Below are 26314 nucleotides of genomic sequence, written 5' to 3'. Positions count from 1 at the left end.
GGGATTGGGATGGGGTCGCGTTGAGCGTCACGCCGCACAAAGGTCGCCTCGATCGTGAAGTTTCACAGGGAGGGAAAGGGAAGCAGTGCTGGTCATTACGGACGATTTCCAACTGTTTCCGCCTTTAGGGAATGCATTGCGCTACGTTATTTGGGACTTGCAATTCTTAGCGTTTCGAAAGAAGGAAGCGGCCTTAAGGGTCAATAGCAGCGCGGTTCGCCAACTCCATGCCGACACACCGTTGGTTCTTCCTCTCACTGGCAAACAAAACTTCATAGTCCGTGGGTTCATCTAATTTTCGACTGAATCCGACCCCGCTGCAGTGTGTAAGTTAACTTCCAATCTTTCGGCAATCTCTCCGGCCACTGACATGTATGTCAATAGAGACACTATATCATAACATTTCCCTCTGTTTCCGCATCTTATCTACTCCCTGATATCGAATTCACTTAGGGCTTCCTTGATCCAAAATGAAACTGTCACGATATGGCATCAACCCGTTGCTTCCATATCAACCTGTTACGGCCACCGATGTGGTATTCTTAAATTTACGCGGAGTTCACTTTCGGGTTTCATCGGCTGTGCTCGGGCTTTTTCCGGACTCGGTCCTGATGAACATGTTTCCAACAGGTATTATCCCTTTCTTCTCCGTAGTCTCTGGTAGAGAAGCAACAGCTACCGTTCCTGGGGTGCGAATGGGAGCAGCGGCAGCAGCAGCAGCGGCTATAACGCAAGCGATGGAGTCCCGGCGTATGAGTGATCCCAACCCGCAACCCACAGGGCGGAAATCCAGTAGCGCTGCTCAGGACTCTGCGCGACGCGCATCATTTGCTGGCGGGAACACATTGAGCAAGTCTACTGCATTGAGCTGGCAAAAGTACTACAACTCCGAATCTGGCGAAGACGCTGAGCCGGAGGATGACATGGAGTCACTCTCTGAAACCTCATCTGATGATGACGGAGAAGAGTTTGACAACCGTGAGTCTGAGAAATCTGAGAAGACCACGCCATTTCGCCCAGCAGAGGACAGTCTGCAAATGGATTTGACAGGAGTTGAACAGCATAAGATCTGCCACATCAATTTCGACCCCAAACTATTTCAATTTCTGCTGGACTACTTCCGGCAAATTTTAAATAGTAACCACGATGCAATGGTGGCTGCGCATGAGGAGATGCATCGGCAACAGGAAGAGCAGCAGAAGATTGCGGAAGCAGCGGTACCTCCCGTGTCCCTGGACAAGGTCGAAGAGGAGAATAGTGCGCCTCATGAATCCGCCAAGATTGACACCGCTCCTGAGCAGAACCCTGATACGAAACCTGAGGTTAACCAAGATGATGAGGAGAGCAAGAGTGCAGCTTCAAGTCCCACGTCGGTTGAAGGAAATATGGATGGCAAAGTTAATGGGAAATGGCATGGCATTCGCCGGCCTTCAAGTTTCAACATCTTTCGTCGCATGTCTGGATTGAAATTTTCCATAGTAACCTTCTTTTCTGGTCATGAGCAATCTCCATCTGCCCTCGGGCCACAACCCACGCCGTCCGTAGGTGAACCACCCGTCCATTTAAACCGGCCCATACGATCAATAATCGTGCTGCGGGAGGAATTGGAGTATTTTCCTATTCCGAAGTGGGTCGATGCAGGAATGGAAGCGGGAAGTAAGGTCGAGAGCGTGTGGGAAGCTTTCAAGTCACGGTTACGACGGAGCTTCAGCAAAGCTAGCGCAAAGGTTGCCCTGAATGACAATTCGAACGACAGCCTGCAAAAATTTCGCGAGGGGGTCGAAATGGACGAAATGCGTGGGGCAGTCACAAACGATGCTTTCGGACGTGAGGTGAAGGAAGTCAAAATCTTCTGTGCGGAGAGACTAGTTAAAGAACGTGTTGTCGCCCGCAAGTATGCAGAAGAGAGCATCGAGATCTTCGAAAAGGGGGAGAAAGAACGCCCAGGTGGAACGGAGAGATATCGAGGGTCACGAGGGTCGGGCTCACGTCCATCTGTCGATGAAACAGAAAAAAATGCCTCACAATCGCAAGGTTTAACAGAGAGAGAGCGGGTAGTATGTGAGATGGATGAGCAGATATTAAAAGGTCAGCTCATTTCTGCGTTGGGTCTTTTTTCCGCAGACTTCAAGCATGATCAGACAGAGTGGGATTTTAGAGAAATTGAGGCAGGAAAATGTAGAGTCTCAAGCGTCTCCATGTTAAAAATGAGAGAGTTACAAGATATCCAACGAGCAGTTGATGCGGCAGCAGCGACGATGGAAAGCTCTAAGCCGTCACCTGAGAGTTCTACCTCGCAAGCGGAGCCCGGCATTCTGGAAGAGTCCAGCGCTGGAAGAGAATCCGGGGCTGGTAGAAGGGCATCGGACGTGCAGGCAGGAAAGGATAAGTCATCGGCATCCAATGCCCAAAACGCCTCTTCTCTCGTTACCCAAGTTTCTGACGCGGGAGCGCCCCCGTCAGTTTCGAGTCATCATCTCAATCAGCATCTGCTGATGAAGAGGCCGGTCAGAAAGTGCTGGTGGGAAGTGATGACGATACGAATGGACACCAACTGGCTCGAACGACGACGATCTAGTTTGGCGGCGGAGGAAGCTCAAAAGGCATCGAAAGAGAATTTAGCACCTAGTACAACATCGGTATCAAACGAGCGGCAAAGTGAGGAGGGCAAAGAAGGGCGGGCCCCTGCCACTACGGCTGCAAATGATGGCAATGGTGGCAGTAATCGCGAAGAAGTACAGGCAGATGTTGTTAACGAGACAACAGATGCGTCTACTACACCGGTAAAACCTTACATTGTAGATATTCCAGCAGAATCAAACACTTCAGTTCCGGCGTCCTCGGATGCACCACCTGCTCAACTCGAGCAGTCAGCGCCTGAGTCATCATCACTACTGGCGAACAACTCAACAGCCGACGCTGACCCTGGAAACGATGCTCCAAATGGAGCCTCCCGTCCTGAGGGAGTGGAAGAGACGTCATCCTCCCTACCTGACCCAGCACCGAAACCAGTACTCCCCACGATGGACGCTTCCGACACATCAGGCCACACGTTCTCACCTGCTTCCCCTAAGGTTCCCTCAACAGGGACGATAGAACAGAAAGAGGCGGTGCCACACGCGCCCCCTAACCACGAGGCTAACGAGAATGTCGAACGAGTGTCTATCACATCATCTAATGTACCCCAATCATCATCCGGCACTGAAACTGGCGCTCGTGTAAGAGTTCCGCCAGAGATACCGCTCCCTCCATCACCGACCAACCTGTCGCGGCCAGCGTCAACTCTCATAAAGGTACAGCCAGTCGACATTAGATTATGGGTTAGACGAACTTGGACCATTGAATTCTGTTCGATGTGAGACCCGGGAGGTCTGGTCGTGTACACAATTGGAGATATCTGAAGCTTTATGGGCATTGTATTGTATCATACTTCACAATCGACGACACACCTCGCATTCGCGGAGTGACAATAAGGGCATGCATTAGGGGATATGTTATTCTACATGATGATAAGAACTATGGGACGGCAACGTAGGACGTCATCGGCGTTTAGAAGCCGGCGTCCAAGCACCAGGCTCGAACGTGTCACCTTGTCCATGGGGAGCAGTGGGGGATGACTCTGGGGTGGCTAAAAATAAACAGCACCGTGATGGCTATCAGTAACTAATGGCTGCGATATCCTTCAGGCAAGAATGCGTACCAGCTGGAAGTGCGGCTGCTCGTTGTCGCTCCAGTTCCAATTTCCGTTCCTCCCACTTGCGATCTAGTTCGGCCGCTCGCTGTATTGTCAACAACCGCTGTGCTTCTGCTTCTCGAAGTTCCTATATCGCATTCCATTGGTCAGCAGCTGTGCTCACGCCGTCTTGATGTGTCGCGAACATAATACTTACGGCGAGTGTAGGTGGGTCGTCCCGGCAGTGCCTCAACCAAGATTGCCATTGCACTGGGATGAGTTCAGGATCATAGTCATAAAACTCTGTCCTTCCATCAAAGTACTCGATTGTCCTTCTCGTTCGGTCCGTACCAGCTCTCATTGGCGGTCCTTCAAAGTACATATTGCCAATCAGATCGTACCCTTTCTGTGTGCTTTCTTGTCAACTTTGGCGTCAACTGGTTGGCGGTGATTGCAAGGCTTGCATCTCGATGACTTACGAGCTTTTGAGATCTCCATGGAAGGTCTAACGTTTTCCATGTGCGTGCTAGTTGGCGGAACATGATTGTCGTTGGCAAACTCGGTCCATGTCGTCCTTCCAGTTGGTTTAAATAAATGTGACACGTGTGATTTGAACACCGTCAGCCCTCCGCCTTCCGGCAGCTCCTCCAAGTTCTTGGCAATTACCTCTTAGACCTGCCTAGCCTTAGTCACCTCCGGATATCACAATATCTGCCTGCTAACGTAGAGGCATTCGGAGATTTTTTTGCCGGGTCACACATTTCCAACACACAAGAAGTCTTGCTCACCTCTGGTCATCGTCACATATCAACAGTCGTAAATGGGGTTGTCGTCTGTGCTACCAGCGACGCTGGCTAGCGTTCCCCACTGCCAACAGGTGGGTTTCATAATATTAATAGCATCGCCATGTATGCAAACTTTATGTGAAAAGAACAATGACACTAACGGCACAGTGCTAGCTATCAAGCTGGGACTGTGGTTTGGCCTGTGTAAGCATGGTCCTCTCTGCGCTTGGGCAGAAGCATTCGTTGATGGATCTGAGAAAGGAGTGTCCTCTGGAATCTGTTTGGACGATTGATTTGGCATATATACTGAGGAGGTTTAGCGTGGAGGATTTCAGTGAGTATCTTACGAAATTGGTGAAATGGCCTATCAGATGCCTTTAGAAAAGCATTTAAGAGTGGAAATGCCCCTTATTCGAGCTAGCGAGGGACGAGTCAGAGAATCGCATGCTAATATCCCTTTAAATCACTTTCTTAGCATATTATACCTCATATATTGGAGTCAACTGGCAATACTCCTCAAAGGAATTTTACCGTGATACCTGGACACTGGACCGACGACGGGTTCAATCATTGTTTGCTGCTGCACATGACAATCGAGTCCGAGTTGTTGGTCTGACATTAGCACTCGACGATATACGACGATTCCTCTTGTCAACAGTATATGCTGTGATTATGCTGGTGGATCTACGGCTTCTACGATGTCGAAAATGTAAGAGCAAGTCAAAATGGTCTTGGTGCCGAGATTCTGGAGAAAGCGTAGTTGTAGGAGGGAATAAAATGGAGGAAAGCATTCCATTTAGACCAGGCGAAGGAAGGTCCGGGGTTGCAGCGCGCTCGTCACCAAGTTCGCCTCCATCGACATCCCGTTCCCTTTTCCTTACGACGTTCTCATGCTTTGCATGGTGCGGACAAAAGTCTTACGCCATGCTCGGTGCATCAGATGATTTCATCGGACATTATATTGTTCTCATCGGCTATGATTCCGATCATGATTTTTTCTATTATCGTGATCCAGGAACGGAGTCTGACTTGTGCATGATAGAGGGGGATGACCTGGAAAGTGCTCGGATGAATAGTGGCACAGATCATGACCTCGTCGTTGTCCGAGTTCGATAGCATTTGTGGGTTAGGTCACATGATCAGATGGGCATTGGGCTTTGGTTCGTTTGTATATTTGGTGGTCTTTGTATTGTTTTTCTGATGTTGGCCGCCTTCAACACCGCACTGTTGCCAAACATCTTTATATGACACCATACTTGTACTTTAGAAGTATTTATTGAGCACAGAAAAAGAACTTCATTAACAGAACAGCTACATATAAAACAATCTAAGGACTAATTTTGCAGATCAACTGCAATAACGTCCAGAACTACCTGTATCTTTTTTATGTATCATTCACATCTAGGCGTTACAGTGAAGGAATGGCTGCGGCTACCACCCATCTACCTAACGTACTCGGTCTATCCACGTATTCCTACGGCGCCGTACTGGCGCCAACGCCTTTTTTTGGGGGGCATCTTTTTTTGCGGTGTCAGCCTTTTTCGCGGGGTCAGCCTTTGCTGCGGGGGCATCCTTTTTTGCGGGGGCATCCTTTTTCGCCGGGTCAGCCTTTGCTGCGGGGGCATCCTTTTTCGCGGGGTCAGCCTTTGCTGCGGGGTCAGCCTTTTTCGCGGGGTCAGCCTTTTTTGCGGGGTCAGACTTTTTTGCGGGGCCAGGAGCCAAGATATTTCCGCAAGCGAGGCGTGCTTTGTTGGCTCCGTGCACAACAATACTGCGGCCAATGATATCCGCCAACTTAAGCTGAGGATGCGTAAAACGGAGCGAAGCCGTGGCCTTGCCTTGAACAGCCCCAAATCTGCCGGACAAGTCACCTCCTTCGCAGGTTTCTTTGGCCTTGTTGGCTTTGCACGCGTAAGAAGCAGACGGGGGCGTGTTAACTTTTTGCGGGTCGTAGTGGTCTCCGGTTGAGTTGCAATTGCTGCCGGCAACGGCGAGGTTGTGGATATGATAATTATATTTCACGGATGGGTCGAGGCCAGTCATCGCCAGCGAAATCTCGGCACCTTCTTTCGAAGCATCATCGGCTGTGATGCTTCCCTTCACTTCGATGGACTTGCCTTTAAAGGCAATGTCAACGGTGGTACGCTGAGCGACTACTAGGAAAGCACATGACAGGACCAGCAGAGCGATGAAAAGAACGGAGCGTTGGAGCGTCATTGTATGAAAATCTACAAGGTAATAGTAGTGGGGATGACGGGTGGTTACCACATCTCTGCGGGCTTTTATGCTCTTTTCTTTAAAGTCATCGGCTAGATTCCTTTCTTCGTCCACATTCGTCTTGTTCAGTTCCATGGTTAAGTTTGAACACGTAGCTAAGCACCCCAACCATGGATGAAGATGCGGGGAAAACCTTATTCATGCGATAACCGATGAACGATAGAGTCTTTGGTCAAAGTCTGCTGTGAAGTCTAGTGGAGATGGGCCCGCACTTTTGCTTGGTCCAGGGGCCATTTATTGTAGGGTACTGGCACCCCGCCCCGTAGGGGCCGTAGTGGCCAAATGTTGGAGATGAAAATCGCTGGACCCGATTGAGTTTTTTTAAGGCACCAATCTTCAACAATATTTTCTGGCTCTTGCGACATGCTGATTGTCGACGTCCTGATGCAGATATTGGATCATGTAGGTTATTTAGTTCAGAAGATGCTGCGAAGCGTGTTTCATGGTCAAATTCTATCATGGCAAACATCTGGTTGACAAGATATTCTGTCCTCGCCACGAACGGGTGAACGAACGGGTAACGGACTTCTGGGGTCACCCCTTTGCCGGCAGGCACCTATGTGCACTCATCCCGACTGAATGGCTGGTCAGAGGGTTGTTTACCCTCCGATGAGCTTCCCAGGTCCCTCATACTGGACAAAACCACTGCCTTTTGTGGTGAGGCTTAACACATGTGTTATCTCGAACAGATTGTGCATTGCGTTAAAAGATATGGACATGTGGCTGCGATGATGGTTGCCATTAGAAAAGAGAGCCAAGCAACACTAGGAACGATGAGCTTTTCAAGCATTGTCATTGGGTATACAGAAATGACTGATCCAGACCACGGGAGCAACATAAAATCACCTTTTCCAAGGGACGCCAACTACCCAACTTCATGGTCTTTGAATTTCCTAAAAGATAACTCCATCGAACGCCGACGTTGTCAAATCACCGAGTATGGACTCGTCGTCGTCGTCGTCGTCGTCGTCAACCAGCCTTCCTTCTATGCGAAATGCGGCGTCCAAAAAGACCCCGTCGTGGCGGGTTCGACCCTCACGTGCGCCGATCTGCTGCCTATTCAATTTTTTACATCAACCAGGTGGACAGGTGGTGAATTAACTCCGATGGGAAGCTTCTCCTTGCTAGGCTTTCACGGCTACTTGGCATTTTTACCCGGCAATCCAAATCGACTGACCTCATGAATCCAGCCTTTGAACGTTGAAAACCACAAGTCTGTACGCTCTCTCGACTCTTTGTCTACACACTCCCTTGACGCAAAGCGAGATGGCAGACGCTGAATGGCGAGCCATGTTGAACGGGGCCCTTGCTTGCACGCCTCGGAGCACCCAGGCAACAGTCGGAAAGTGGCGAAATTATGTTGGAAGCAAATCGCAGGCCGAGGCCCCTCGTCTGAAAGCCAACACTTCCGTGTCTCCTCTTACAACTGATACAAAGACCTCCTATACAGCAAACGTGTGCTCTCGCCATGGCGCTAAGAGTGCGCCAACGGTTAAGCCAAAAAGTGTGACCTCCCGACCAGAAGCAGCAGAAGTTACCGCCAAAAAGCGTACCATACAGAAGAAGAAAAGTCATGAGTCTCTAACAGTTCGAACAGCCAATCCCGCCCAGGCTCAATCCCCATTGCTACAGAGTCCGTCTAATCCGTCTCCAACTAGCACACTCCGTGCCATGCGCCCGCCTAGTCGTGGTGGACCTCAGACCCCACCACCGCCGTATCATCAGGACACGGCACACACAGACAAAAGCTTGCGGCGAGGCTCAACGTCGTCCCGTCGATCCGTCATTTCTCCAACAAAAGGGTCGCCTCATAACAAAAAGACATCCACCGGCGTCCGCTCCCATTCACCACCTACTCGTCCTGTGTCTGACTTTGCAAGAACTCTGAACAACACATTTCAACAAGGCGACCGCATCCTGGAGGCCAATGAGTTGGAGATGCTAAAATTGGAGCACTCTGATCTCCGTGGTGCTTACTCTCGTCTGGCAGAAGAGAATCGAATGCTTGTACGATGGGTCCGCCAGCACGGAGATGGTGGATATAGAACCCCCACCGACTCATCTCTTAATTTTGTGGGACAACAGCACATTGACGCTGACGCAATATCCGCGGCCCTTGAGGAGGTGGGAGCTCTGCAAGGGCAGCTTTCCGAATCCCAACAACAAGTCTCCGAGTTAGAACGACTAGTTACAGATCTTCAAGCGACCGCATATCAGAAGGAATCTATCTTTTCCGCAGGCCAACAGTCGATTGAACAGCTTCAAACTGCCATCCAAGCATTGGAGCAGACTTTAGAAGCCAACCAAGCAGCTCATAATTTAGCCCTTGAGGAAAATGAGCATGCTATTGAGGAGCTGAAAGCTTCATTGGAAATCAAGGATGCGGTTATAGTCGATCAAAAGAGATGCATACAACAACTGGAGGCGTCTCTCCGTGCAAATGGCGCTCTTCTGGAGGAACAGAAAGGTATACTTCGGCAGATGGAAGAGGACATGGTACTGGTAGATCCAGCAATGAGAGCGAAGGAGTTGGTGATCGCTGAGCAGGAGAGCAGGATTCGAGAGTTGGAGTTGATGATAGAAGAATATCGGCGGGACCGCGATTCTGGCGTTGATATGAAGACAAATGCAGACCTCATCAGGGAGCCTGAGGAACTCAGCAACACTCGGGAAGATGATGATATAGTTGTATCACTTCACTCGCCAAAACCCCAGGAAGACCTTGGCGAGCTAACACCGAGAGTCGTCCCTGTCGACATCAATAATATTGCTAGTAGCGATGAACAGGAAGCTTTATCAGGAGTCGAAGCAATAGGGGACACAGAGGTAGAAAGTAGCTGGTGGAATAACAGGAATTCATTAGGAGTACATTTATTCATGTGATGGGACTTTGATATCGCTGCTTTAGCTCAGATAGTCCATAGATCACAGTTATTCTCGTTAGCAAAACCTCATGCATGTTTTCTTGACTTTTAATGTACTGTAATTGCGATTTTTTTTCTTTATCAAATTCCTTAAAAGAATCCCACTGCCCTTGCACTGCATAGTGTGTGTGGGAAATAGAAATGTCAGGCCACGGAGCATTGCAGCCAGTTGAATTAACCACATTTATTGTGACATCAACCTCACGAAGATAAACAAAAAGACGGGTCCAATATGTGCAGCCATGAATGGTGCAATTACTATCCCTTGCAGCCATCTATGAGAGGAATATTCTGCAGTTGCCACCTGCATGACGCTCCCATGACTCAATATATCCACTCAGTTTTCTATATAAACCCCCCCTTGTCCCTCTTCCCTCTTGTTTCTTTATCCCTCGACACAAGCATCTGCCCAACACATCTCAGTCCACCATGAGAATGCCACTCTGGTGCCGAGGACCTCGCCCTCCTGACAAATACAACATAACCCCTTGTAAATGCTGCTACTACTATGCTGCAACGATTGCAGGTATGCATTATCTTTGTATTTTCCCATGTGTATTCCCAGTCTAATTCTGATCTACCTTAGTATCTGAACATCCTCCGACTAAAGAATTTCGGAATCAAGGGCTTAGTAGGATTTCTCTCGTGTGGTGGGCTTAGTTACCCGGTTAGAACAACCATTATGTATTGCATGTGTCATTGGGCCTAGTAGTAGTTGGTTGGTTGTAAGGAGGGAATTACTTGGCTTTTCCGAACCGGGTTGTCGCCGGTTTCTTCCCTGGTGTATTGTGTTGAGACATTTGTTATTGCCAATACACTACTGAAAGATGAGCCCCGGAAACCCCGACTCCAACCTGGTTTGACTAAGCCCACCCCACACGCGGCCGCTTCACCTTTGGGCTGTTGCTTAGGGAGTAGGCAAGCAAGACGTTGGAACAACGGACGCTGACGTGTGGAGACCTGAACACGGCCGGGGAACTTTTCATACTCGCGCCCTTTGTGAGAGTATTATTGTCTTTCAGTGCAGATCGTCAAGATGGTGGGTGCTCCCTCTTTAACTTGAGCGGCTCCGATTGCGCGCGGGCTGACAAGCAACCGCATCCACAGGTTGTCCTAGCTGCTTCGATATGCACAAAGGCCGGCAAGGGTATGTGGACACTGAGCAGCGAATCTGCGCATTTTTTACTCAACATGCTTTTCTGCAGCGGTTATGTCGCGTCAGTTCGTAGAGATGCCTCGGTCTCGCATTGAAGGATTGTTGGCATCCTTTCCAAAACTCATAGGTACTAGTGACCAACATACGTTTGTGGAGACTGAAACAGTTCGATATGTGTATCAGGTGAGGTCTGCATCTCTTGCAGCACCGCAATCCACAACTTTTAACTGTGCATGCAACATACAGCCGTTGGAAGACCTCTATATGGTCCTCGTCACAAACAAGCATTCAAACATTCTGCAAGACATTGATACGCTGCATCTCTTTGCTCGCCTTGTGTCTGAGTACTGCCGCTCCCTGAATGAACGGGAAATAGCTCTTCAAGCGTTCGAACTTGCTCATGTATTCGATGAAGTAGTTTCTCTGGGATATCGCGAAAACGTCAACATCGCTCAGATCCGGACGATTACGGAGATGGAATCGCATGAGGAGCGTGTGCAGGCAGAGATTGCGAGAAACCAGGAGAAGCAGGCCAAGGAGGATGCCCGTAGGAAAGCCAGGATGATGGAGATGCAAAAGCGTGAAATGGCGAAAATGGGTTACACTGGCGGTGCTGGAGGCTTTGGTGGCGGCTTTGGTAGTGGTGGCGGTAGTTACGGAGGGTCAGGTCCTGGTGGATTCCGTAGTGGTAGCCCCTACGAGCCCGTCCGGAACATTACCCCGGAACCTGAACGTTCTTCTTATTCGGCGTTAGTACTCTGTTGCATTCTCTGTGAAGCTGAGCCGCAAAATTACTGATCGACTGTTTTTTTAGGCCCGTTACCGCCCCTCCCGCAGGAGGCCGAGGAAAGGGTATGCAATTGGGCAGGAAGCAGAATGATGCGATGTTGGTCAACACTATCAAAGCTGACGAAGGCATTCCCGACGTGCCACCACCTGTCACGAGCCCAACTGGTGGAATCGCAGCTCCTGTGCATCATCCTGCTGTTCCAACTGAAAGGTACTACACAAATCTGTAATTTACTTGGCGGTTGCTTATCTTTGCATGTAGCGTGCACGTTGCCCTGGAAGAGAAGATCATAGTGGTTGTGAATCGCGACGGCGGTCTACAGGATATGAAAGTGAAGGGCGAAATGCAACTGAAAGTTACGGATCCCGCAAAGGGCCATCTACGCGTTGCATTGAACATGAAGCACGACCCAAATGTGCAATATAATGTATGTCTTGTAATTTCAGAGATCAATTGCAAATCAACCGCTAATAGTAAGGTGGATACATTTACATTTAGACACACCCTCAAGTCGACAAGAAGCTTTTTGCCGATAGCTCCATCCTCGGTGTGAGAGACCCTTCGAAACCTTTCCCAACAAACCAAGCTCTGAATATTCTGCGATGGCGGTTTGCGACGAACGATGAGAGTCAGGTCCCCTTGTTGAGTACGTGTGTGCAATTTTGACTGCGACGCCGTGCTTTCATTGACAGCCATTTCTCGGCTGTAGTCAACTGCTGGCCGTCACCATCTGGAACTGGTTCATGCGATGTTAACATTGAATACGAACTTCAATCAAATGAACTTGAGCTGCGGGATGTAATCATCTCAATTCCATACCCGTATGTTGTGATCGGTCCCCGCTCCTTTGCTGATCAACGCTAAAGAAAATTCATTACAGCGGTAATACTCCACCGACGGTTGGGGATGTTGAGGGCCACTATGAAATCGATAGAGCGAGACGATTTATTCAATGGCAGTTGCCTATTATCGATCAGTCGAATAAATCTGGCCTCCTAGAATTCAGTGTCAACACCGACGATACAGCGGCTTTCTTCCCAATCGTTGCTTCGTTTACAAGCGGGAAGACATTTTGCAGCATTGGGGTAGGTCCTAAAATTGTTGCAGATGTATTATTTCGACAGCTAACTCAAATCTCCTGAAACATCAGATCCGAGATGTCACGAGCGTCAATGGCGCTCCGATATCGTTTTCGCAAGACACCGTACTTCTAACTGAGGATTACAAAGTAGTATGATTTATACAGGAAAATATGATTGAAATCTATGTACAAATGCTACATCGTCCCTTCAAATGACAGCATGCCGCTGTTCGTTTAGAAGAGTAGTAGCCGACTATGTTTGAGATGTCCCGGAATTGATTGCTTCGTAAAAGCGTAACCCAGCAAATTTGATGCCGTCTAACAATCGAGAACACGAATTTGCATATCGTTCCCGGATCTGCGGATTTAGACTCTGAAGAGCCGTAAACTGCAGCTTGCATGAGGACAAGAACAGTTCCAGATCTGACGATGCCCAGCCCATGCCGATGCCTGGCTCCACGACTTTCTCTTGTAAGGCAATGAATATATCGCGCAGCTCCTTGCTATGGGCCAAACTTGATCCTATTGTGAAAACATTGCGCAGAATAACTTTAAAGGCTATTTGACTGCCCTTCTCCATGATGGAGGAATGTCCTAGGCTGGCGAGATGGGTGGTTACAAGTGCGCGATATTCCTCGAGAACTCCTTTCTGATTGAAAATAATGGTTCTCAGGTCCCTAGCGTCTTGGGCAAGCGCTCCGTCGAGTTCATCCAATGGGGAGATATTGGGACTTGAGAAGTATTGCATGAATATGGATGCGACTGAGATGGAAGATATAGTTAGGTCCGGGTACTATAGGTACAAAGCTCTCCTGTCCTACCGTAATCGAAATCCGAAAACCGGATGTGAGCTAATCTTCGTTTGAATGTGTCCAGACGGTAGTTATTTATGAATATTATATGTGCGTATTGACTGTGCAAACGATGCATGAGACGAAATGGGCACGTCAATACTCAGGGACGAGCGAACTAAAGTCATCTAGGCAAACTTACTTTGCCAACACTCTCGGCAATAGAAACTCCTTTTGGATTAATAACACCATGTTGCTGTCTGCATCCTCGACAGTCTTTACGATCCTCTTAAAATTATCAAACATGCGTCGACATCCACCCAAAGGCACCCGCGTCTTCTCGCATACATCCTCCAAGTCTTTTCTAACACGCGATGAAAACTTTTTGCCGAGAAACTCACGCACAACGCGCTCATCAAAGCTGTAATAGGTTTCAATGAGGTAGCTTTTGGTTTCGGAGGGCATGGGGAAGAGGAGCTGGGTGTGGAGTGTCTTCGGCCGGTGTAGATAGTGTTCTAGAAGCTCAAAATTGCGGTACTTTTGGCGAGAAGGTCAAAAGGATATCCCTTGTGAGAGATCCTTTGTTTTGACCTACCTGCGATGTGATAAAAGATCGAAGGGCTGGAATGTTTGAAGACAAGTTGGGGTGCTTCTTTTGCACATACACCGTCGCTTGTTCCACTAGCGTTTTGCAGAACATTTGTAAGATCAGACATATATAACCCAAGAAGATAAACTCGTTCTTACCAGACAATCCCATCAGCCATACATGCCATATTGATTTATCGACTACCAATGTGTTCGCGACAAAAACCGAAAAGTCCATGTCAGATGCGTTTGGCCATACAGCACTTGCGAGCGGAGAGACCAACAGCCGCGACTAGCGCTGTGCCACCACGTGATTATGTCTATTTTCTTTATCTTCCTCCAGAATTCAGCTCGCTTCCGTATTCCTCAACCATCTCTCGATGACCTAGTCATCGTCTTTGTGGACCGGCAAAAGAACAAACCATCAATGAAACTCCTTGAGCCCCGCCGGTGGAAGTGGCCCGATATCCAAGATGGTATGTACATGGTTCAACGCGTATCATGGCACCGTCAAGGATGAGATCTTTGGTATCCCTACTTGGCCTTCATCTCCAAGAGAGAACTCCGCTGCTGAGCAGTCATCGGCTGCGTGAGGTTGTAGGAAATGTAATGCTTTCTCCCCACATACCGGACGTCAGCTTTGGGGGAAGGACAAGAATGTTGGATGTTAAGGCGAATCTGAGATTGATCGCGCGTCCATGCTGTTTAATGGTCTATTTATGTGTTACATTGTTAACATCCTATCTTTGTGATAGTAGCAAAGTAGTGGTCTCCATACAAATAATATTGTCGATGCGACCTCTCCCCGAGCCGTCAGCCTGACGTTTGCGTCATCCGCTACTTGGGTGAAGTTTCGCGCTCCTGACTCCGTGTCAATGCCACTGTCAAGGGCGTATCGTGGCCCATTTGGTGGAACTGCATAGAGGTGAGTGTCATACAATCAGAGTGGGTGATTCTTGCAAAGGAGGAAATTACACTATGGCAGATCACTGTCAGTGATCAATGATAAGCTAAATCTCTAAGAAGTTCTGATGCAAGAATCATCCGGTGTGTACGAAGTGGGCGCTGACAATGACTAACTCTTGTCATGTCCCTTCATAGACGCTGTTTGTTCCGCTCTCGTGAAAGTGACATGGTAAGTCGCAGCTGCCCGTTAGGCCGAGCGAGAAGAGAAGTGATTAGTGGCATTTGCCCCAAAATATCTGTCAATCCACTGAATAGCGACACTTAGGCGCTGCTCATGTTGAGACTTCTACAGTGATGATCTTTTCTCGCTCGGCCTGACAATTACACCTTCTGCAGGATCAGTTATTGATTTGTGTCATTTTAGATACGAGCCTTCAAGTTCTTAGGAGTCGCCAATTGCCGACATGTTGACATGTTCAAAGCCGAGTTTGGCTTGAATCCCTGAGTGTAGTGCTATAATCTCTTTGGAAGTCGCTGGGGTGCATGTAGTATGGTCTGTACTAACGCTAGTGAGATGCTGTTCACAGTCGCCTTCCCATCATGATTGTTGAGTCGACTGGATGATGTATGTCATATTAGAAAGGAGGAGCTTGATTTTATAGGATGAAATACAGACTCTATTAAATTATGTAACAGTGTAGCTTACCGCTCTAGCGGGAGAACTACCTCATCAACCGAGCAGAACAGTCATATACAATTATACAAATTGTTGAATCAGACCAACACAATGCATGGAAACTTGCACCCATGACAACTTATTCGACTTTACGAAATCCAAGATATGCATAATCGTCCTGCATATCAGTTTCTTCTGGAGTTGCTATCTTCTCAAAGCGATGGTCAGCGCTGTGATGATCTAGCGAATCGCTCAAAGATGAGTACGTCGAATAAACCCTTGGACCTGCAGAATAAAACCCCACCATTCTGGAAATTTTTGTCCATGCATTCATCACATAGATCGACTTGGCTTTCTTCAGGACAGTCGAGGCACTTCCATCGAGTCTACCAGAATATTTAAATCTTGGTGGCATCCTCCAAATGCATTCAATATGACCTACTCCGACAATGGGCTCTGCCAGGCATCTATCACAGGAGTATCCGTAATGCACAGGATCCGCAGTGTGTGCAGATGGTACATTGGCCTTGAGCTTCGCCAACTTCTGTAATCTTAGGAGTTCCTGCATATGGAGGATGTTAACAGCAATTACATAAATAAATCACGGCATGAATCAATTGACCTTGTATTCCTCAGATGATTTGAGTTCCGGATGAACCGGAATGCCAATATCCTCATCATCACCCTCGTCGTCGGACATGGTAACCGTGGGTGTATGCAAGTATCGTGATCCACTGAACCTTTAGAGAGAAGGTATCATGTCCTGAGCTTCCCCTTTGATATGCTGTTATGACGTACCTATTTGAGTAATATGTACCCGACACGCGCGTGGTTGTTGGCTTAGCGGTAGATGCCTTCTTTACAGAAGAAGTGCGACTCCGCGGTTCAAACAGCTTCTGGACACGACTCGCTACCTACCGTGTGTCGAACATCAGTGGTCTCTACAAGAAAACTACTCCGCAGACTATGCAAAGTAATACCTGTCTTGAGGTCCTGCTTCCTAACGCAGCAGAAATCTTCTCAAAACGGCGGGTGGCGATCGACTCCTCAGGATATACTTCAAGGAGTTCCATCAACCGAGTCTGTTACAGAAACAGACATGTTATAATAAGCTAAAAACGACATACTTTGTGACTCTGAAAGACGGAAGTGGCTACATACGTGCTCTTCTTCTGACCACGGCTGATTGAAAGTGTGTGACCGTTCTTCCGGGGTACCTTTGGACTATGTGTAACATACGATTAACACAGGCAGCAGAGAAAGCGCGACAAAAATAATTAGTACGTTTTCTTGTTCCGTCTCCATCTCGTGGCTTGAGGAAATCTCAGAGTCGTCCACTGGTCCAAGATCAGGTAGAGGTGTTCCCCAACCCGGAGAGAAGGATCGGTCAAAGATGTCGCTTCTGAAGTACGATCGTGTTCTTGGAAAACGGGTTGATGTGGAGCCTTGTATGGCAAACTGTTAAAAATCGACTTGCCGCTATAACGATAGCTCCCTTCATATGTCCAACCTGTATCGCCTTGATATTTATAGAGATCGATATGGGGAACTGCGACAACTCTTTGAGGTTTCGGTATAGTATCCAAGTTCTATTTGTGCGGAGTTAGATTATCGTGGTATGACCTCGTCATCGGGGGAACGGGGCATCTGTTCTCTGCACCTTGGACATCAATTTTTCCACAAAAGATAGAGGATCTTGTAGCGCCTCTTCTTTCATATTGATAAGTTTTGTGAGATCTTCTTCCGCCTGCGTTAGCTGGTTTCGTAGCACAGTCAATGTACTCAGTAGGAGCTGATAGCTGGACAACAAGAACCAACACCATGAGCAAAACGGTCAAAAGGCAACCAAACCGCCCGAAAAGTATTTACTCTTCATTTTTTTCCAAAAGCTCATTCTCTACGGACTTCGGCGGCAGCACGGGCCCTTCAGCAGAGGGTTCAGCTTGACCCTCTGTATCAGGCACGCCATCGGCCTCTCCTTTATCGCTGCTGGCCACTCGGCTATGCGGTTGGGTAGGTATTTCAGTGGAGACACGATGTTGGCTGGGAGCTCCAACGTCTGCCTCCATTAGTAGGACGCTGATCAGACGTATGCTCTGGAAGGGCTATCGGAGGAGAGGACAGGGGAGGCATCACCGACTTTTGGAGACCATCAATGCGATTTTCAGAGAGGAAATTGTGCGGAGAAGTATTGGCTAATTAACCCTAATGGGGAGAAATCAGTGATTCCAACCGAGTCCATCCATTATGACAATCGCCCGACTCAGCTTTACCTCGTTGTTCTCCAACGAGATCATCAATGACATAACGCTCGTATGTCCAATTCTCCACCAGAACTTCCAACTTCACGGAGTAACCCAACTATCCCTACGTTCGGATCCCGGCCACTTGCGGATTTTGACGCAAGACTTGAGGACGCGGAAAAGATTGCCTGGGGGCATGGATTGATAGCGGGTGCCGTGAGTAAGTTGCTTTTGTTCTCGCTATTAAAGCTCTAATGAGCACGTTAAACACGTTCTTTTAACTCTCCTACTTTCTTGCAGCTCTTGCCATTACGGGTGGCGGGTTTTGGTATGCGAAAAGTTACAGGCATAAGAAGATCCCCTTTTACACAGCTGGGGTCGTTACAGCACGTTAGTTCTATTAATTTACTCCATGTCCAACATTATACGACTACTGATACGGCGTGGCTCGGCAGTGGCCACCTTAGTCGTTTCACAGGTAACGATACACTCGTCCTATATTGTCAAACGGAATGAGGTGATTTTTGAGAAGCGGAAGGAAGCTGCAGCGCGAGTAGAAGCCAGACGGAAAGAGGAATTGGCATCGGCACGGGGCAGCAAACCCCAAGGGGCATAACATGGAAATGGACCTCTGAGAATACTAACGCCCAAATGCAAATATTGATGTTGTGGTGTTTTATCTACACATTATGACACTGCACAGGCGCTGTTATTGAGTCACACGATAGGGTCCGTCGACCTCCATACTCTCTCCACACTTGCTCCAGCACTATACTCCTTAAATTCCTGCAAAATCCTTGTGAGGCGGCGCTCTGCGTCCATCTGATTTGATTCAAAATTTGGCGTGTCGCTAAAGTACCGCTGATTATGCATTGATGCATCCATCCCCGTCATCACAAGCTGTCGGCACTCCGACGACACTGTTGCTTGACCAGCGTAGAATGAGAACTGAATATCGGATGGAAGCTGAATTGTGGCAGCTTCCCGCAGGATGTCGTCCAACGTCAACTTCGCATGTGTTAAGCCAGTGGCCTTCCATTCCTTTGTTGTAGAATTATCGCCGGACAAACCCGTAGTCTTCATTGATTCAGTAGGCATAGGAGATTTGACGTTTGATGCTCGAATAGTATCTTCAAATGTGTATCTAGGACGGTTCTTATTCTGTGATAGTCGTTCTTCGGCCACGCGCTTCGGTGTTGTGGCTACCAATTTCCTTCGGGGTGTTGGAAGGGGAAGTATTCTTCTGTCCTGAACGGAAGCAGGCTCCACCACAGCTTCTTCCGTATCAGCCTCTTCAATACCTCGTTTCTTCCCATGCGGCTCAAAGCGTTCTTCAATCATTTGGACTTTCCTACGTAAATCGTCTGCCTATTGTACGAACGAGCCTGGTAAATCGCGTGCACAGACATAATGGAAGCTGGAGAGTGAGCGGGTACCTCCGTGTTTGCCTTCGCTGCTGCTGGAGCGGGCTGTGTCAAAAGCTTAACCTCATAAGGGTTGACAGCAGGGGCTGTTGGTCGGGGCATTGGCATGGCTGGAGGTGGCTAATGAAGTATAAGTCAGCATTCCAGATTTGATGGGACAGTTACAGACACATCTCAGCTTATTGTACATACGGGTGCCACGATGCTATTGATGATGTCCAACACATGCTGGGTTGGTTTGCTGATGGGCTTGTCGATTTTTCTTCGCTTGGCCTCTGTTTCAGCAATTGGATGGGCAGCCGCAGTAGGGGTTGTAACAGTTGTAGACGACTCTTTCAGGTCGATTGTTGCTTTCGTGGAAAGATTGGTGGATGCTCCCACAGTCGGCTGGGTAGCTGAGGTCGGTGGTGCCATCTTCGGTCGCAGACGACTCAAATTTATTCCGGCAGTCCGTCTTTTTGGTGACATAGTCAGAGAACGAGGTGCTTGCACTTCAGCACCGGTCCCGTAATAACGACGCTTGATTTTCCGAACCCTGATCTCGGAGCGTGGGATCTTCGCTCGGCGATCCTAAGAGGTTATCATTGATACCTTGTCCTCTTTAACATCGTAGGTGAAAGCAGCATATTTACCGATGTCTGACTGGGCAACGCGGAAAATATAAACGGGTCTTTGGACATATAGATCTGCGATAGCTTCAGTGCGGGAGGTTCCAGCCGTGGGGACACAGTTGCAGATGTCCGCGTTGGTACACGCTCGACAGGTGCTACAAGAGTTCGTTCCTGAGCCTCGTGAACTTCGCAAGGAAATATCTCTGCTTACGTACCAGGTGATGTTCGGGTAGGGCCCAGCTCGGACAAGTTCATTGGCTCATCAAGCGGAATGTCCGGGGAGGAGGTGAGGTCAATGACTAGGATTGGAGAATCAGTAAAAGTAGCTAGCGTTATCCTTACAGATCACTTACTGTCAGATGTGAATATCCGGTCACTCGGCGCAGGACCCTTTGCCTTCTGCGATTTATTGTCGATTAAGCGAGGCTGGTGGTTGCCGTCATCCTCGCTACCATTTGGCGATTCGGAGGCCGTTAACACACTGTGCTCCTTTTCAATGTCTATCACCATACTGTTGCTATCGACAATGCTAGACTCTTGTATATGTTGCGCGCTTCCTTCATCTGTGCTTGTTTCGATGACAACAGATGTCATATTGTAGCTCATTTCAGTTGCAGTCGATTCACCCTCTGATGGAGTACCCCCTTCTTTTGCATCAGTGGAATCATCAGGAGAGGGCGATCGACTGTTGATGTCGATGGATTTACTATCATCTTGTGCTTCCGGCCGATCTTGCAGGTGCGGATCGTCCTCTTCGGGAGCACCCTCTACTTCCATGCTCTGCACCTCGCATTCAGGAATCCACTGACCATTGTCTTCTGTGCTGTGCAGGGAACTTGCTCCCCGTAACTCTTCTATCACAGGGTATATTTTGGCAGGCGTCTGTGCTTCTTCCTTGTCAACATCCTCTACGTTCGGGTACAGGCTGATGGCCGCTGCAATTTCTTCGGTTGGTGTAGGTTCGCTGGTCGACGTTGTTTGTGTCTCGCTATTGCCACAGACTAAAGTTTCCGGTACCAGAACTTCTCCAACCTCGGGAACTTCAGGTAGCTGGTTTGGTTCGGCCTCAGGAGTTGGCACCAAAAAGTTCAGAGCAGCTCTTGCAGGGGTGGTGACGGTACGAACAGCTTGTGTAAGTGTATCTGTGATATCATCTGAAATACGACGTCGACGTTTGGCTTGTTTTCTCCGCTGAAAGTACAAACGTTTAAATGAAAGGAGCTGTAAGCGACTAAACTGGCTGGAAAATTTACCTGTGCAGGTTCAGGTGTATGATACGGACGTTGTTGAGCCAATCGTTCCGACCGACGTGATCGAGTAAAGAGAGACTTGCCAAAATCAACGATTTTGTCCATGGCTCGATGATCGTGAGAACCTGTGAAGTCGAGTCGCGTAGTGTCCGTCATCACATCCTGAAAGGTTGTTGAGCTATTGTTGGGTACATTGGAACCATGACTGCAACCAGTCCATAACCAGAAGTCACGGGGGACTACCAGTCCCAGTAGTTTGAACGATCAGGTCCAGGTTGAGCATCTTCTAGCGATATGTTCCTGCCTGAGAAAATTGTAGGTAGTTAGCTGAGCGGGATTTGCATTTGAAGAGGGATAGGACCGCCTGTTATGCCACCCACGACGTCCGTGGTGATGCACAGAGCTTGTATTGTTTGAATGCTTGTTGCGCGCCGACGCGAACTGGTCGATTTGCTAGACGCACTGTGGTTAACGTTATTAGGTGTTCTGTGTTGATATAGGTGAAGAAGCCGGCAGCGGGCTACTTACACACCCTCCAGTGTTAGTAACCTTTTTGTAAGTGTCTTCGTCGAGAAGGCGATCTAACTGACAGTCATTCTAGAACCCGTCTCGAATGGGCAAAGCGGCTAATGAAACGGTTCGTATTTCAAAAATCACGCTTGAATCCTGCCCACCAGGTAATTGATGAAGCAACAGCTTCGTAATTTGAAGGCTGACGTCCGCCTTAGTTTGGAATCTGCACAGCAGGTGTCATAACGTTGTGGGTAGGTACGTCTTACCTGAGTGACCCGGGTCTTGCAGTGTCGAGTGTGAAAATTCTGACGGTTCGCTTTTCGCCAGCATGCACAGTTTTCATCGGATGAAAACGCAATTGATAAGGCAATAGAGCAGATTCAGTCTGAAGATGAGCGAACGGAATGGAGTACGTCTTTGAACTACGCAAAGAATTACTCCCATCGCGATCTCATATAGCATTTGTTTAGACATGCAAACACTTTTTGAAGCATTGTAGGTTGAACGACGACTTAAAGCTTCTTTGGATGCCAGCAGTCGATATGCTAATCACCAACTCGTCTACTGACAGAGCCGAACACATCCCTAACAATGAAAGCGACTATGTTTTACGAGTGATTTTAATATATTGCAGAAGCAATGTGCCGCCTCCACCAACCCGCGAATATGTAAGACGGTTATGACCACTGCGCCGAAATGGTGTCTCTTAACCTTATCTCTGATAGAAATACCTGTTGGACAACCCACGGCTTTTCTTTGATTGCGTATATCTTCATGATAAGGTATTAACAACCTGTCGGAATTTTTCCTCTTTTGCCGACCTTGCGTTTTAACGGCTTTTGTTAATGCAGGAATCAGCGGAAAACAACGTACAGGTATTCAGGTCCACTTGATGTATTGTCATACCAATCACCTGAGCTCTTCACTTTCTTAACAGGCAATATACGACGCGTTGATTCAACTTGAGGATGAAGGCAAAAACCAACTGTTTGAAGTTACGAGAGAAAGACGCAGGTATATAGGAATAACGTAAATGATGATTGGTGACTGGCGCTCATGACTTCTACTTTCAAGATTTACGATAGCCATGACCAAACTACTCGCACATCCCCAGCAACGTTACCCGGGAGACGATTCAACTTGGCTTTTGCAACCGTCTCCTGCAGTTTTATGATAGATCGCCTATCCTCGTAGTTACAGTCACTCGGTAGTTGCTTGTTTATGATTAAATGTTGCTAATGTAAGGAACGTATTTTTATGATGATCTTTTTACAAACCGTGGTGACCTTACAAGCCAACAAACACGTATACTAATGTCGCGCGTGAGAGTGCAAAAACCTAATCTAGAGACTCCCTTAAGCCCCCGCAAGTAGAAATACAATACAACAAAAGAAAGAACCCAGACCCCCCAATCCCGTAAGTGGGTCCTTACAATTTGTCTGGACAAAAAAATCGTTAGAACGACAGGTAAGATGAAAGCAAGCACTGTCTTCGCTTACCGTAGTATCGGTCGAGAGGGGGAATTTCAGGAGTGAGACCCTTCCTCTTACGCACACCCTGAATCATGTCCTGCAGTTTGCCTGCCTCAAGTGGCGATCCCGACATAATCTGCCAGTGATCGAACACGGACTGGGGGAAGGCCTGGCCTCCGGTTCCGGCACGCAAGTCGGCAGTGAAACCGAAGGACTCCATGATGGGCAGGTAGGCCTTGACGTTGTACAAGGGGGTTCCAGGGCGTTGTTCCTCAGCAAATACGTGACCACGACGCCTGTTAAGGACACCATAGATACCACCCATAGCGCTCTCAGGACATTGAATTTCGACCAAGAATACGGGCTCCATGACACCAGGGTTCGCAGTGAGCATCGCGGCGTAGCAGACACGACGGCAAGTGGGGATAATTTGACCGCCACCACGGTGAATGGCATCAGCGTGCTGAGAGAAATGAAATCTTTGAATATAACCACAACAGTTTTCAAAAATCTTCATACACTTACCAGCACAACATCAAGAATGTTGAAACGAATGGCACGCATGTTCTCCTCAGCCAAACAACCTTCCTTAGTGGCCCACTGGAAGGCAGCAATGCAAGAATCTTTGATTTCGTTCAAATACTGTACACCCTTAGTGGTGTCGACCAACAAGTTGGCACCAGACACGTCGGGACCGAAACACCAGATCTTACGGGCATCAGTGACATCCCACCCGTATTCCTCAGCAAGAATACGAGCACGGGCCTTGAAATCGTCCTTGGGTGACACCTTTCCAGTCTCAATGTCACGGGCAAGCTCCTCCTGCATGGGGGCCGCCTTCATGAAAATACGGTTATGCTTGTTGGGGGACTTGGAGAGGGCAACAATGCTGGATTCAGCCTGGACAGTTTCACGAAGTTGGACAACGGGGTCACCGGTCTTAATAGGGACACCAGCATGGTCCTCTTCAAGATCCTTCAAACAAATTTCGAGGTGAAGTTCACCAGCACCAGCAACAATGTGTTCACCGGACTCGGATGTGTAGCAGAGGACGCAAGGGTCAGATTTGGAGAGACGCTTCAAACCTTCCACAAGCTTGGGCAGGTCATTGGCGTTCTTGACCTCAACAGCGACCTGCACGACAGGAGAGACGGAGAACTTCATAACTTTCAAGTTGTGGGCTGTCTCAGAGGTCGTGATGGTACCCGACTTGAGCAAGAACTGGTCGATACCGACGAGACCGATAATGTTACCAGCAGGGCAGTCCTCGATAGACTCCACGTAACGACCCATCATAAGAACCACACGCTGGATGCTCTTGAGGAACATATCATCCTTCTTGCCAGGGACGTAGTTGGGACCCTGAATGCGGACCTTAAGACCAGCACGAACCGTACCAGAGAACACACGCCCGAATGCGTAGAAACGTCCTTTGTCGGATGTCGGTACCATCTTCGACACGTACAACATGAGAGGACCGGTAGGGTCACAGTCGCGGATACCGATAGCACACTCGTCATCGAGAGGACCCTCGTATAATGTGTCGAAACGGTACTTCTGGGCGGTGACAGGGGAGGGAAGGTGGATAACAATCATCTCAAGGAGAGCATCACCAGCAGGCAAGAATTTCTTCATGACAGTCTTGAGAAGAGCTTTGCCTTCGAGATCCTTCTCGTCGCTCTTAAGGGTGATTTCAAGCTTCTCCAACATCTTAGCAGTCTCCTCCTTTTTGAAGTTCATAATCGCATCAAACAGACGGAAGATGGGGTCGAGAACGAAGGTGTTGAAGGCACGTTCAAGGGACTTGCCGTCGGTGTCCGTACCCTTGTTGGTCCATTTCTTGGTCTTGGGGTTGAAGTAGTTCTCACCCCAAAGACGACCCATCATCTTCTCCTTGTCAACGCCGAACTTCTTGGCGTAACGGTTGGCAAACTGGCGAAGGGTGAAAGCCCATCCATGGAGACCGGAACCGAAGGCGACGGTACCCTTTTCAGGGTACACTTGCACATCGCCAAGGCTCTTGTCGAGATAGGTGGCAATCACCACGTTTACGCTCTCGATGGTACGAGAAAAGGTCTGGTGGACGTAGCTGAGTAATTGTCCTGAACAACTGCGAATCAATTCAAATCCTCACCTGGTACAAATCTTCCTTAGTGAGCTGAAGTTCGAGCAGGGCACGGTCAACCTTGTTGATGACAACAACGGGTTTGATTCGTTCACCAAGCGCTTGACGAAGTACGGTCTCGGTTTGCACACAGACACCTTCGATGGTATCCACGACGACGAGAGCACCGTCGGTAACACGAAGAGCAGCAGTGACTTCAGATGAGAAGTCAACGTGACCGGGAGAGTCGATCAAGTTGATCAAGAACCCAGCACCTGCAGACGACCGACCGTATGAGTTCATCTAGGTTCATATAAATTGGTCTGAACATGAAACTTACCCTCCGTCTTCTGTTTCACATCAGCCAAGTCTTCCTCGGCCATTTCAAAGAACATAGAGATGGCAGTTGACTTGATGGTAATACCACGGTCCTGTTCATCTTGCCGGGTGTCGGTGTACCGAGCATCACCAGCTTTGGCAGACGCAATAATACCGGCCTTCGACACGAGAGAGTCGGTCAAGGTACTCTTTCCGTGATCGACGTGGGCAATGACGGACATGTTACGGATGTTAGTCCGCTTGTCCATAAGGGCCCGGATCTACAAAAGGATACATTGTTAGGTCCATCCAGCTTCAAACAACTTTTGCCGGGGTGTCCTTTGAAGGTCTTTTCCGACAGCCGCGCGTCATTTTACACCGTACCTCGTCTACTGAGAAGTTCACCTACAAATAAACAACAAAACATTGGGTTAACAATCCACACTCGACGATGAGCATTCGCCATGCCCTTCATTCACCCCATTTTCAGGAGGCGACTGATTCTCCCACATACCATCTTGACTGTTGCCTCCTCGGGGGTGTTAAGGATGGAAAAAGCAGATGGATGGATGCGAGGGATGGAATGGATGGACCGTAAAGAGAGTCCAACTCCAAAGGGAAGGAAGGAACGTCGCAAGGAGGGGACTGCTGTCGCATTTGAAACAACAAACGACATGGTGGCACAGATATGTTGCATGTATCCAATGACTGTGCCTCATTCCGATCCAAGCG

At 48.5% G+C, this 26314-nt stretch overlaps 12 protein-coding genes across 13 annotated transcripts; 6 read left to right on the top strand and 6 right to left on the bottom strand.

Annotated features, from left to right (window-relative positions):
* Positions 1–31: 31 nt before the first annotated feature.
* On the top strand, positions 32–3653 carry SPPG_08107 (uncharacterized protein). Its single transcript, XM_016756262.1, has 2 exons — positions 32–326; positions 385–3653. Exon 2 carries the CDS (start codon positions 471–473, stop codon positions 3357–3359), a length of 2889 nt encoding a protein of 962 aa, XP_016604559.1. The 5' UTR covers positions 32–326; positions 385–470; the 3' UTR covers positions 3360–3653.
* On the bottom strand, positions 3395–4270 carry SPPG_08106. Of its 2 annotated transcripts, none has more exons than XM_016756260.1 (4): positions 4153–4270; positions 3891–4086; positions 3701–3821; positions 3395–3628 (listed from the first exon to the last, which is right to left on the bottom strand). In XM_016756260.1, the coding sequence occupies exons 2-4, from the start codon at positions 4053–4055 to the stop codon at positions 3540–3542; spliced, it is 375 nt and encodes a 124-aa protein (XP_016604557.1). In that variant the 5' UTR covers positions 4056–4086; positions 4153–4270; the 3' UTR covers positions 3395–3539. The 2 variants fall into 2 exon arrangements, with proteins under 2 accessions (XP_016604557.1, XP_016604558.1); XM_016756261.1 differs by having other exon boundaries at positions 3891–4079.
* On the top strand, positions 4058–5784 carry SPPG_08105 (uncharacterized protein). Its single transcript, XM_016756259.1, has 3 exons — positions 4058–4550; positions 4633–4792; positions 4934–5784. Exons 1-3 carry the CDS (start codon positions 4494–4496, stop codon positions 5572–5574), a joined length of 858 nt encoding a protein of 285 aa, XP_016604556.1. The 5' UTR covers positions 4058–4493; the 3' UTR covers positions 5575–5784.
* Positions 5785–5886: 102 nt separating this feature from the next.
* Positions 5887–6810, bottom strand: SPPG_08104 (uncharacterized protein; the record flags this gene model as incomplete). The annotated part of the gene is made up of 1 exon (XM_016756258.1): positions 5887–6810. The coding sequence occupies one exon, from the start codon at positions 6808–6810 to the stop codon at positions 5905–5907; it is 906 nt and encodes a 301-aa protein (XP_016604555.1). The 3' UTR covers positions 5887–5904.
* Positions 6811–7781: 971 nt separating this feature from the next.
* On the top strand, positions 7782–9801 carry SPPG_08103 (uncharacterized protein). Its single transcript, XM_016756257.1, has one exon. The coding sequence runs from the start codon at positions 8002–8004 to the stop codon at positions 9616–9618; it is 1617 nt and encodes a 538-aa protein (XP_016604554.1). The 5' UTR covers positions 7782–8001; the 3' UTR covers positions 9619–9801.
* Positions 9802–10406: 605 nt separating this feature from the next.
* SPPG_08102 (coatomer subunit delta) lies at positions 10407–13042 on the top strand. Its single transcript, XM_016756256.1, has 10 exons — positions 10407–10698; positions 10767–10806; positions 10865–10998; positions 11062–11564; positions 11630–11815; positions 11867–12032; positions 12104–12251; positions 12315–12426; positions 12486–12690; positions 12756–13042. Exons 1-10 carry the CDS (start codon positions 10696–10698, stop codon positions 12840–12842), a joined length of 1584 nt encoding a protein of 527 aa, XP_016604553.1. The 5' UTR covers positions 10407–10695; the 3' UTR covers positions 12843–13042.
* SPPG_08101 (uncharacterized protein) lies at positions 12698–14337 on the bottom strand. The gene is made up of 5 exons (XM_016756255.1): positions 14225–14337; positions 14073–14158; positions 13680–14014; positions 13508–13599; positions 12698–13448 (listed from the first exon to the last, which is right to left on the bottom strand). The coding sequence occupies exons 1-5, from the start codon at positions 14301–14303 to the stop codon at positions 12940–12942; spliced, it is 1101 nt and encodes a 366-aa protein (XP_016604552.1). The 5' UTR covers positions 14304–14337; the 3' UTR covers positions 12698–12939.
* A 1240-nt stretch (positions 14338–15577) lies between these two features.
* Positions 15578–17847, bottom strand: SPPG_08100 (uncharacterized protein). Its single transcript, XM_016756254.1, has 11 exons — positions 17517–17847; positions 17308–17446; positions 17158–17236; positions 16932–17092; positions 16809–16871; positions 16628–16729; positions 16446–16561; positions 16270–16387; positions 16090–16209; positions 15952–16033; positions 15578–15887 (listed from the first exon to the last, which is right to left on the bottom strand). The coding sequence occupies exons 1-11, from the start codon at positions 17714–17716 to the stop codon at positions 15787–15789; spliced, it is 1281 nt and encodes a 426-aa protein (XP_016604551.1). The 5' UTR covers positions 17717–17847; the 3' UTR covers positions 15578–15786.
* Positions 17848–17932: 85 nt separating this feature from the next.
* Positions 17933–18822, top strand: SPPG_08099 (uncharacterized protein). Its single transcript, XM_016756253.1, has 3 exons — positions 17933–18110; positions 18191–18280; positions 18346–18822. The coding sequence occupies exons 1-3, from the start codon at positions 17963–17965 to the stop codon at positions 18504–18506; spliced, it is 399 nt and encodes a 132-aa protein (XP_016604550.1). The 5' UTR covers positions 17933–17962; the 3' UTR covers positions 18507–18822.
* On the bottom strand, positions 18535–21318 carry SPPG_08098 (uncharacterized protein). Its single transcript, XM_016756252.1, has 7 exons — positions 21179–21318; positions 20279–21116; positions 20141–20224; positions 19947–20080; positions 19507–19884; positions 19327–19434; positions 18535–19258 (listed from the first exon to the last, which is right to left on the bottom strand). Exons 1-7 carry the CDS (start codon positions 21278–21280, stop codon positions 18608–18610), a joined length of 2295 nt encoding a protein of 764 aa, XP_016604549.1. The 5' UTR covers positions 21281–21318; the 3' UTR covers positions 18535–18607.
* Positions 21319–21444: 126 nt separating this feature from the next.
* On the top strand, positions 21445–23003 carry SPPG_08097 (uncharacterized protein). Its single transcript, XM_016756251.1, has 11 exons — positions 21445–21490; positions 21657–21715; positions 21777–21852; positions 21904–21939; positions 22016–22097; positions 22159–22183; positions 22260–22356; positions 22414–22470; positions 22540–22563; positions 22626–22702; positions 22763–23003. The coding sequence occupies exons 1-11, from the start codon at positions 21470–21472 to the stop codon at positions 22860–22862; spliced, it is 654 nt and encodes a 217-aa protein (XP_016604548.1). The 5' UTR covers positions 21445–21469; the 3' UTR covers positions 22863–23003.
* On the bottom strand, positions 22876–26236 carry SPPG_08096 (elongation factor 2). The gene is made up of 7 exons (XM_016756250.1): positions 26097–26236; positions 25967–25987; positions 25605–25863; positions 25295–25539; positions 23686–25236; positions 23188–23623; positions 22876–23127 (listed from the first exon to the last, which is right to left on the bottom strand). The coding sequence occupies exons 1-7, from the start codon at positions 26097–26099 to the stop codon at positions 23117–23119; spliced, it is 2526 nt and encodes an 841-aa protein (XP_016604547.1). The 5' UTR covers positions 26100–26236; the 3' UTR covers positions 22876–23116.
* Positions 26237–26314: the final 78 nt, after the last annotated feature.

Source organism: Spizellomyces punctatus, assembly GCF_000182565.1.
Source record: "Spizellomyces punctatus DAOM BR117 chromosome Unknown supercont1.19, whole genome shotgun sequence".
Classification (NCBI taxonomy): Eukaryota; Fungi; Chytridiomycota; class Chytridiomycetes; order Spizellomycetales; family Spizellomycetaceae; genus Spizellomyces; species Spizellomyces punctatus.
Note: the sequence above shows the minus strand (reverse complement) of the source record. Positions and strands in the feature narration are given on the sequence as shown.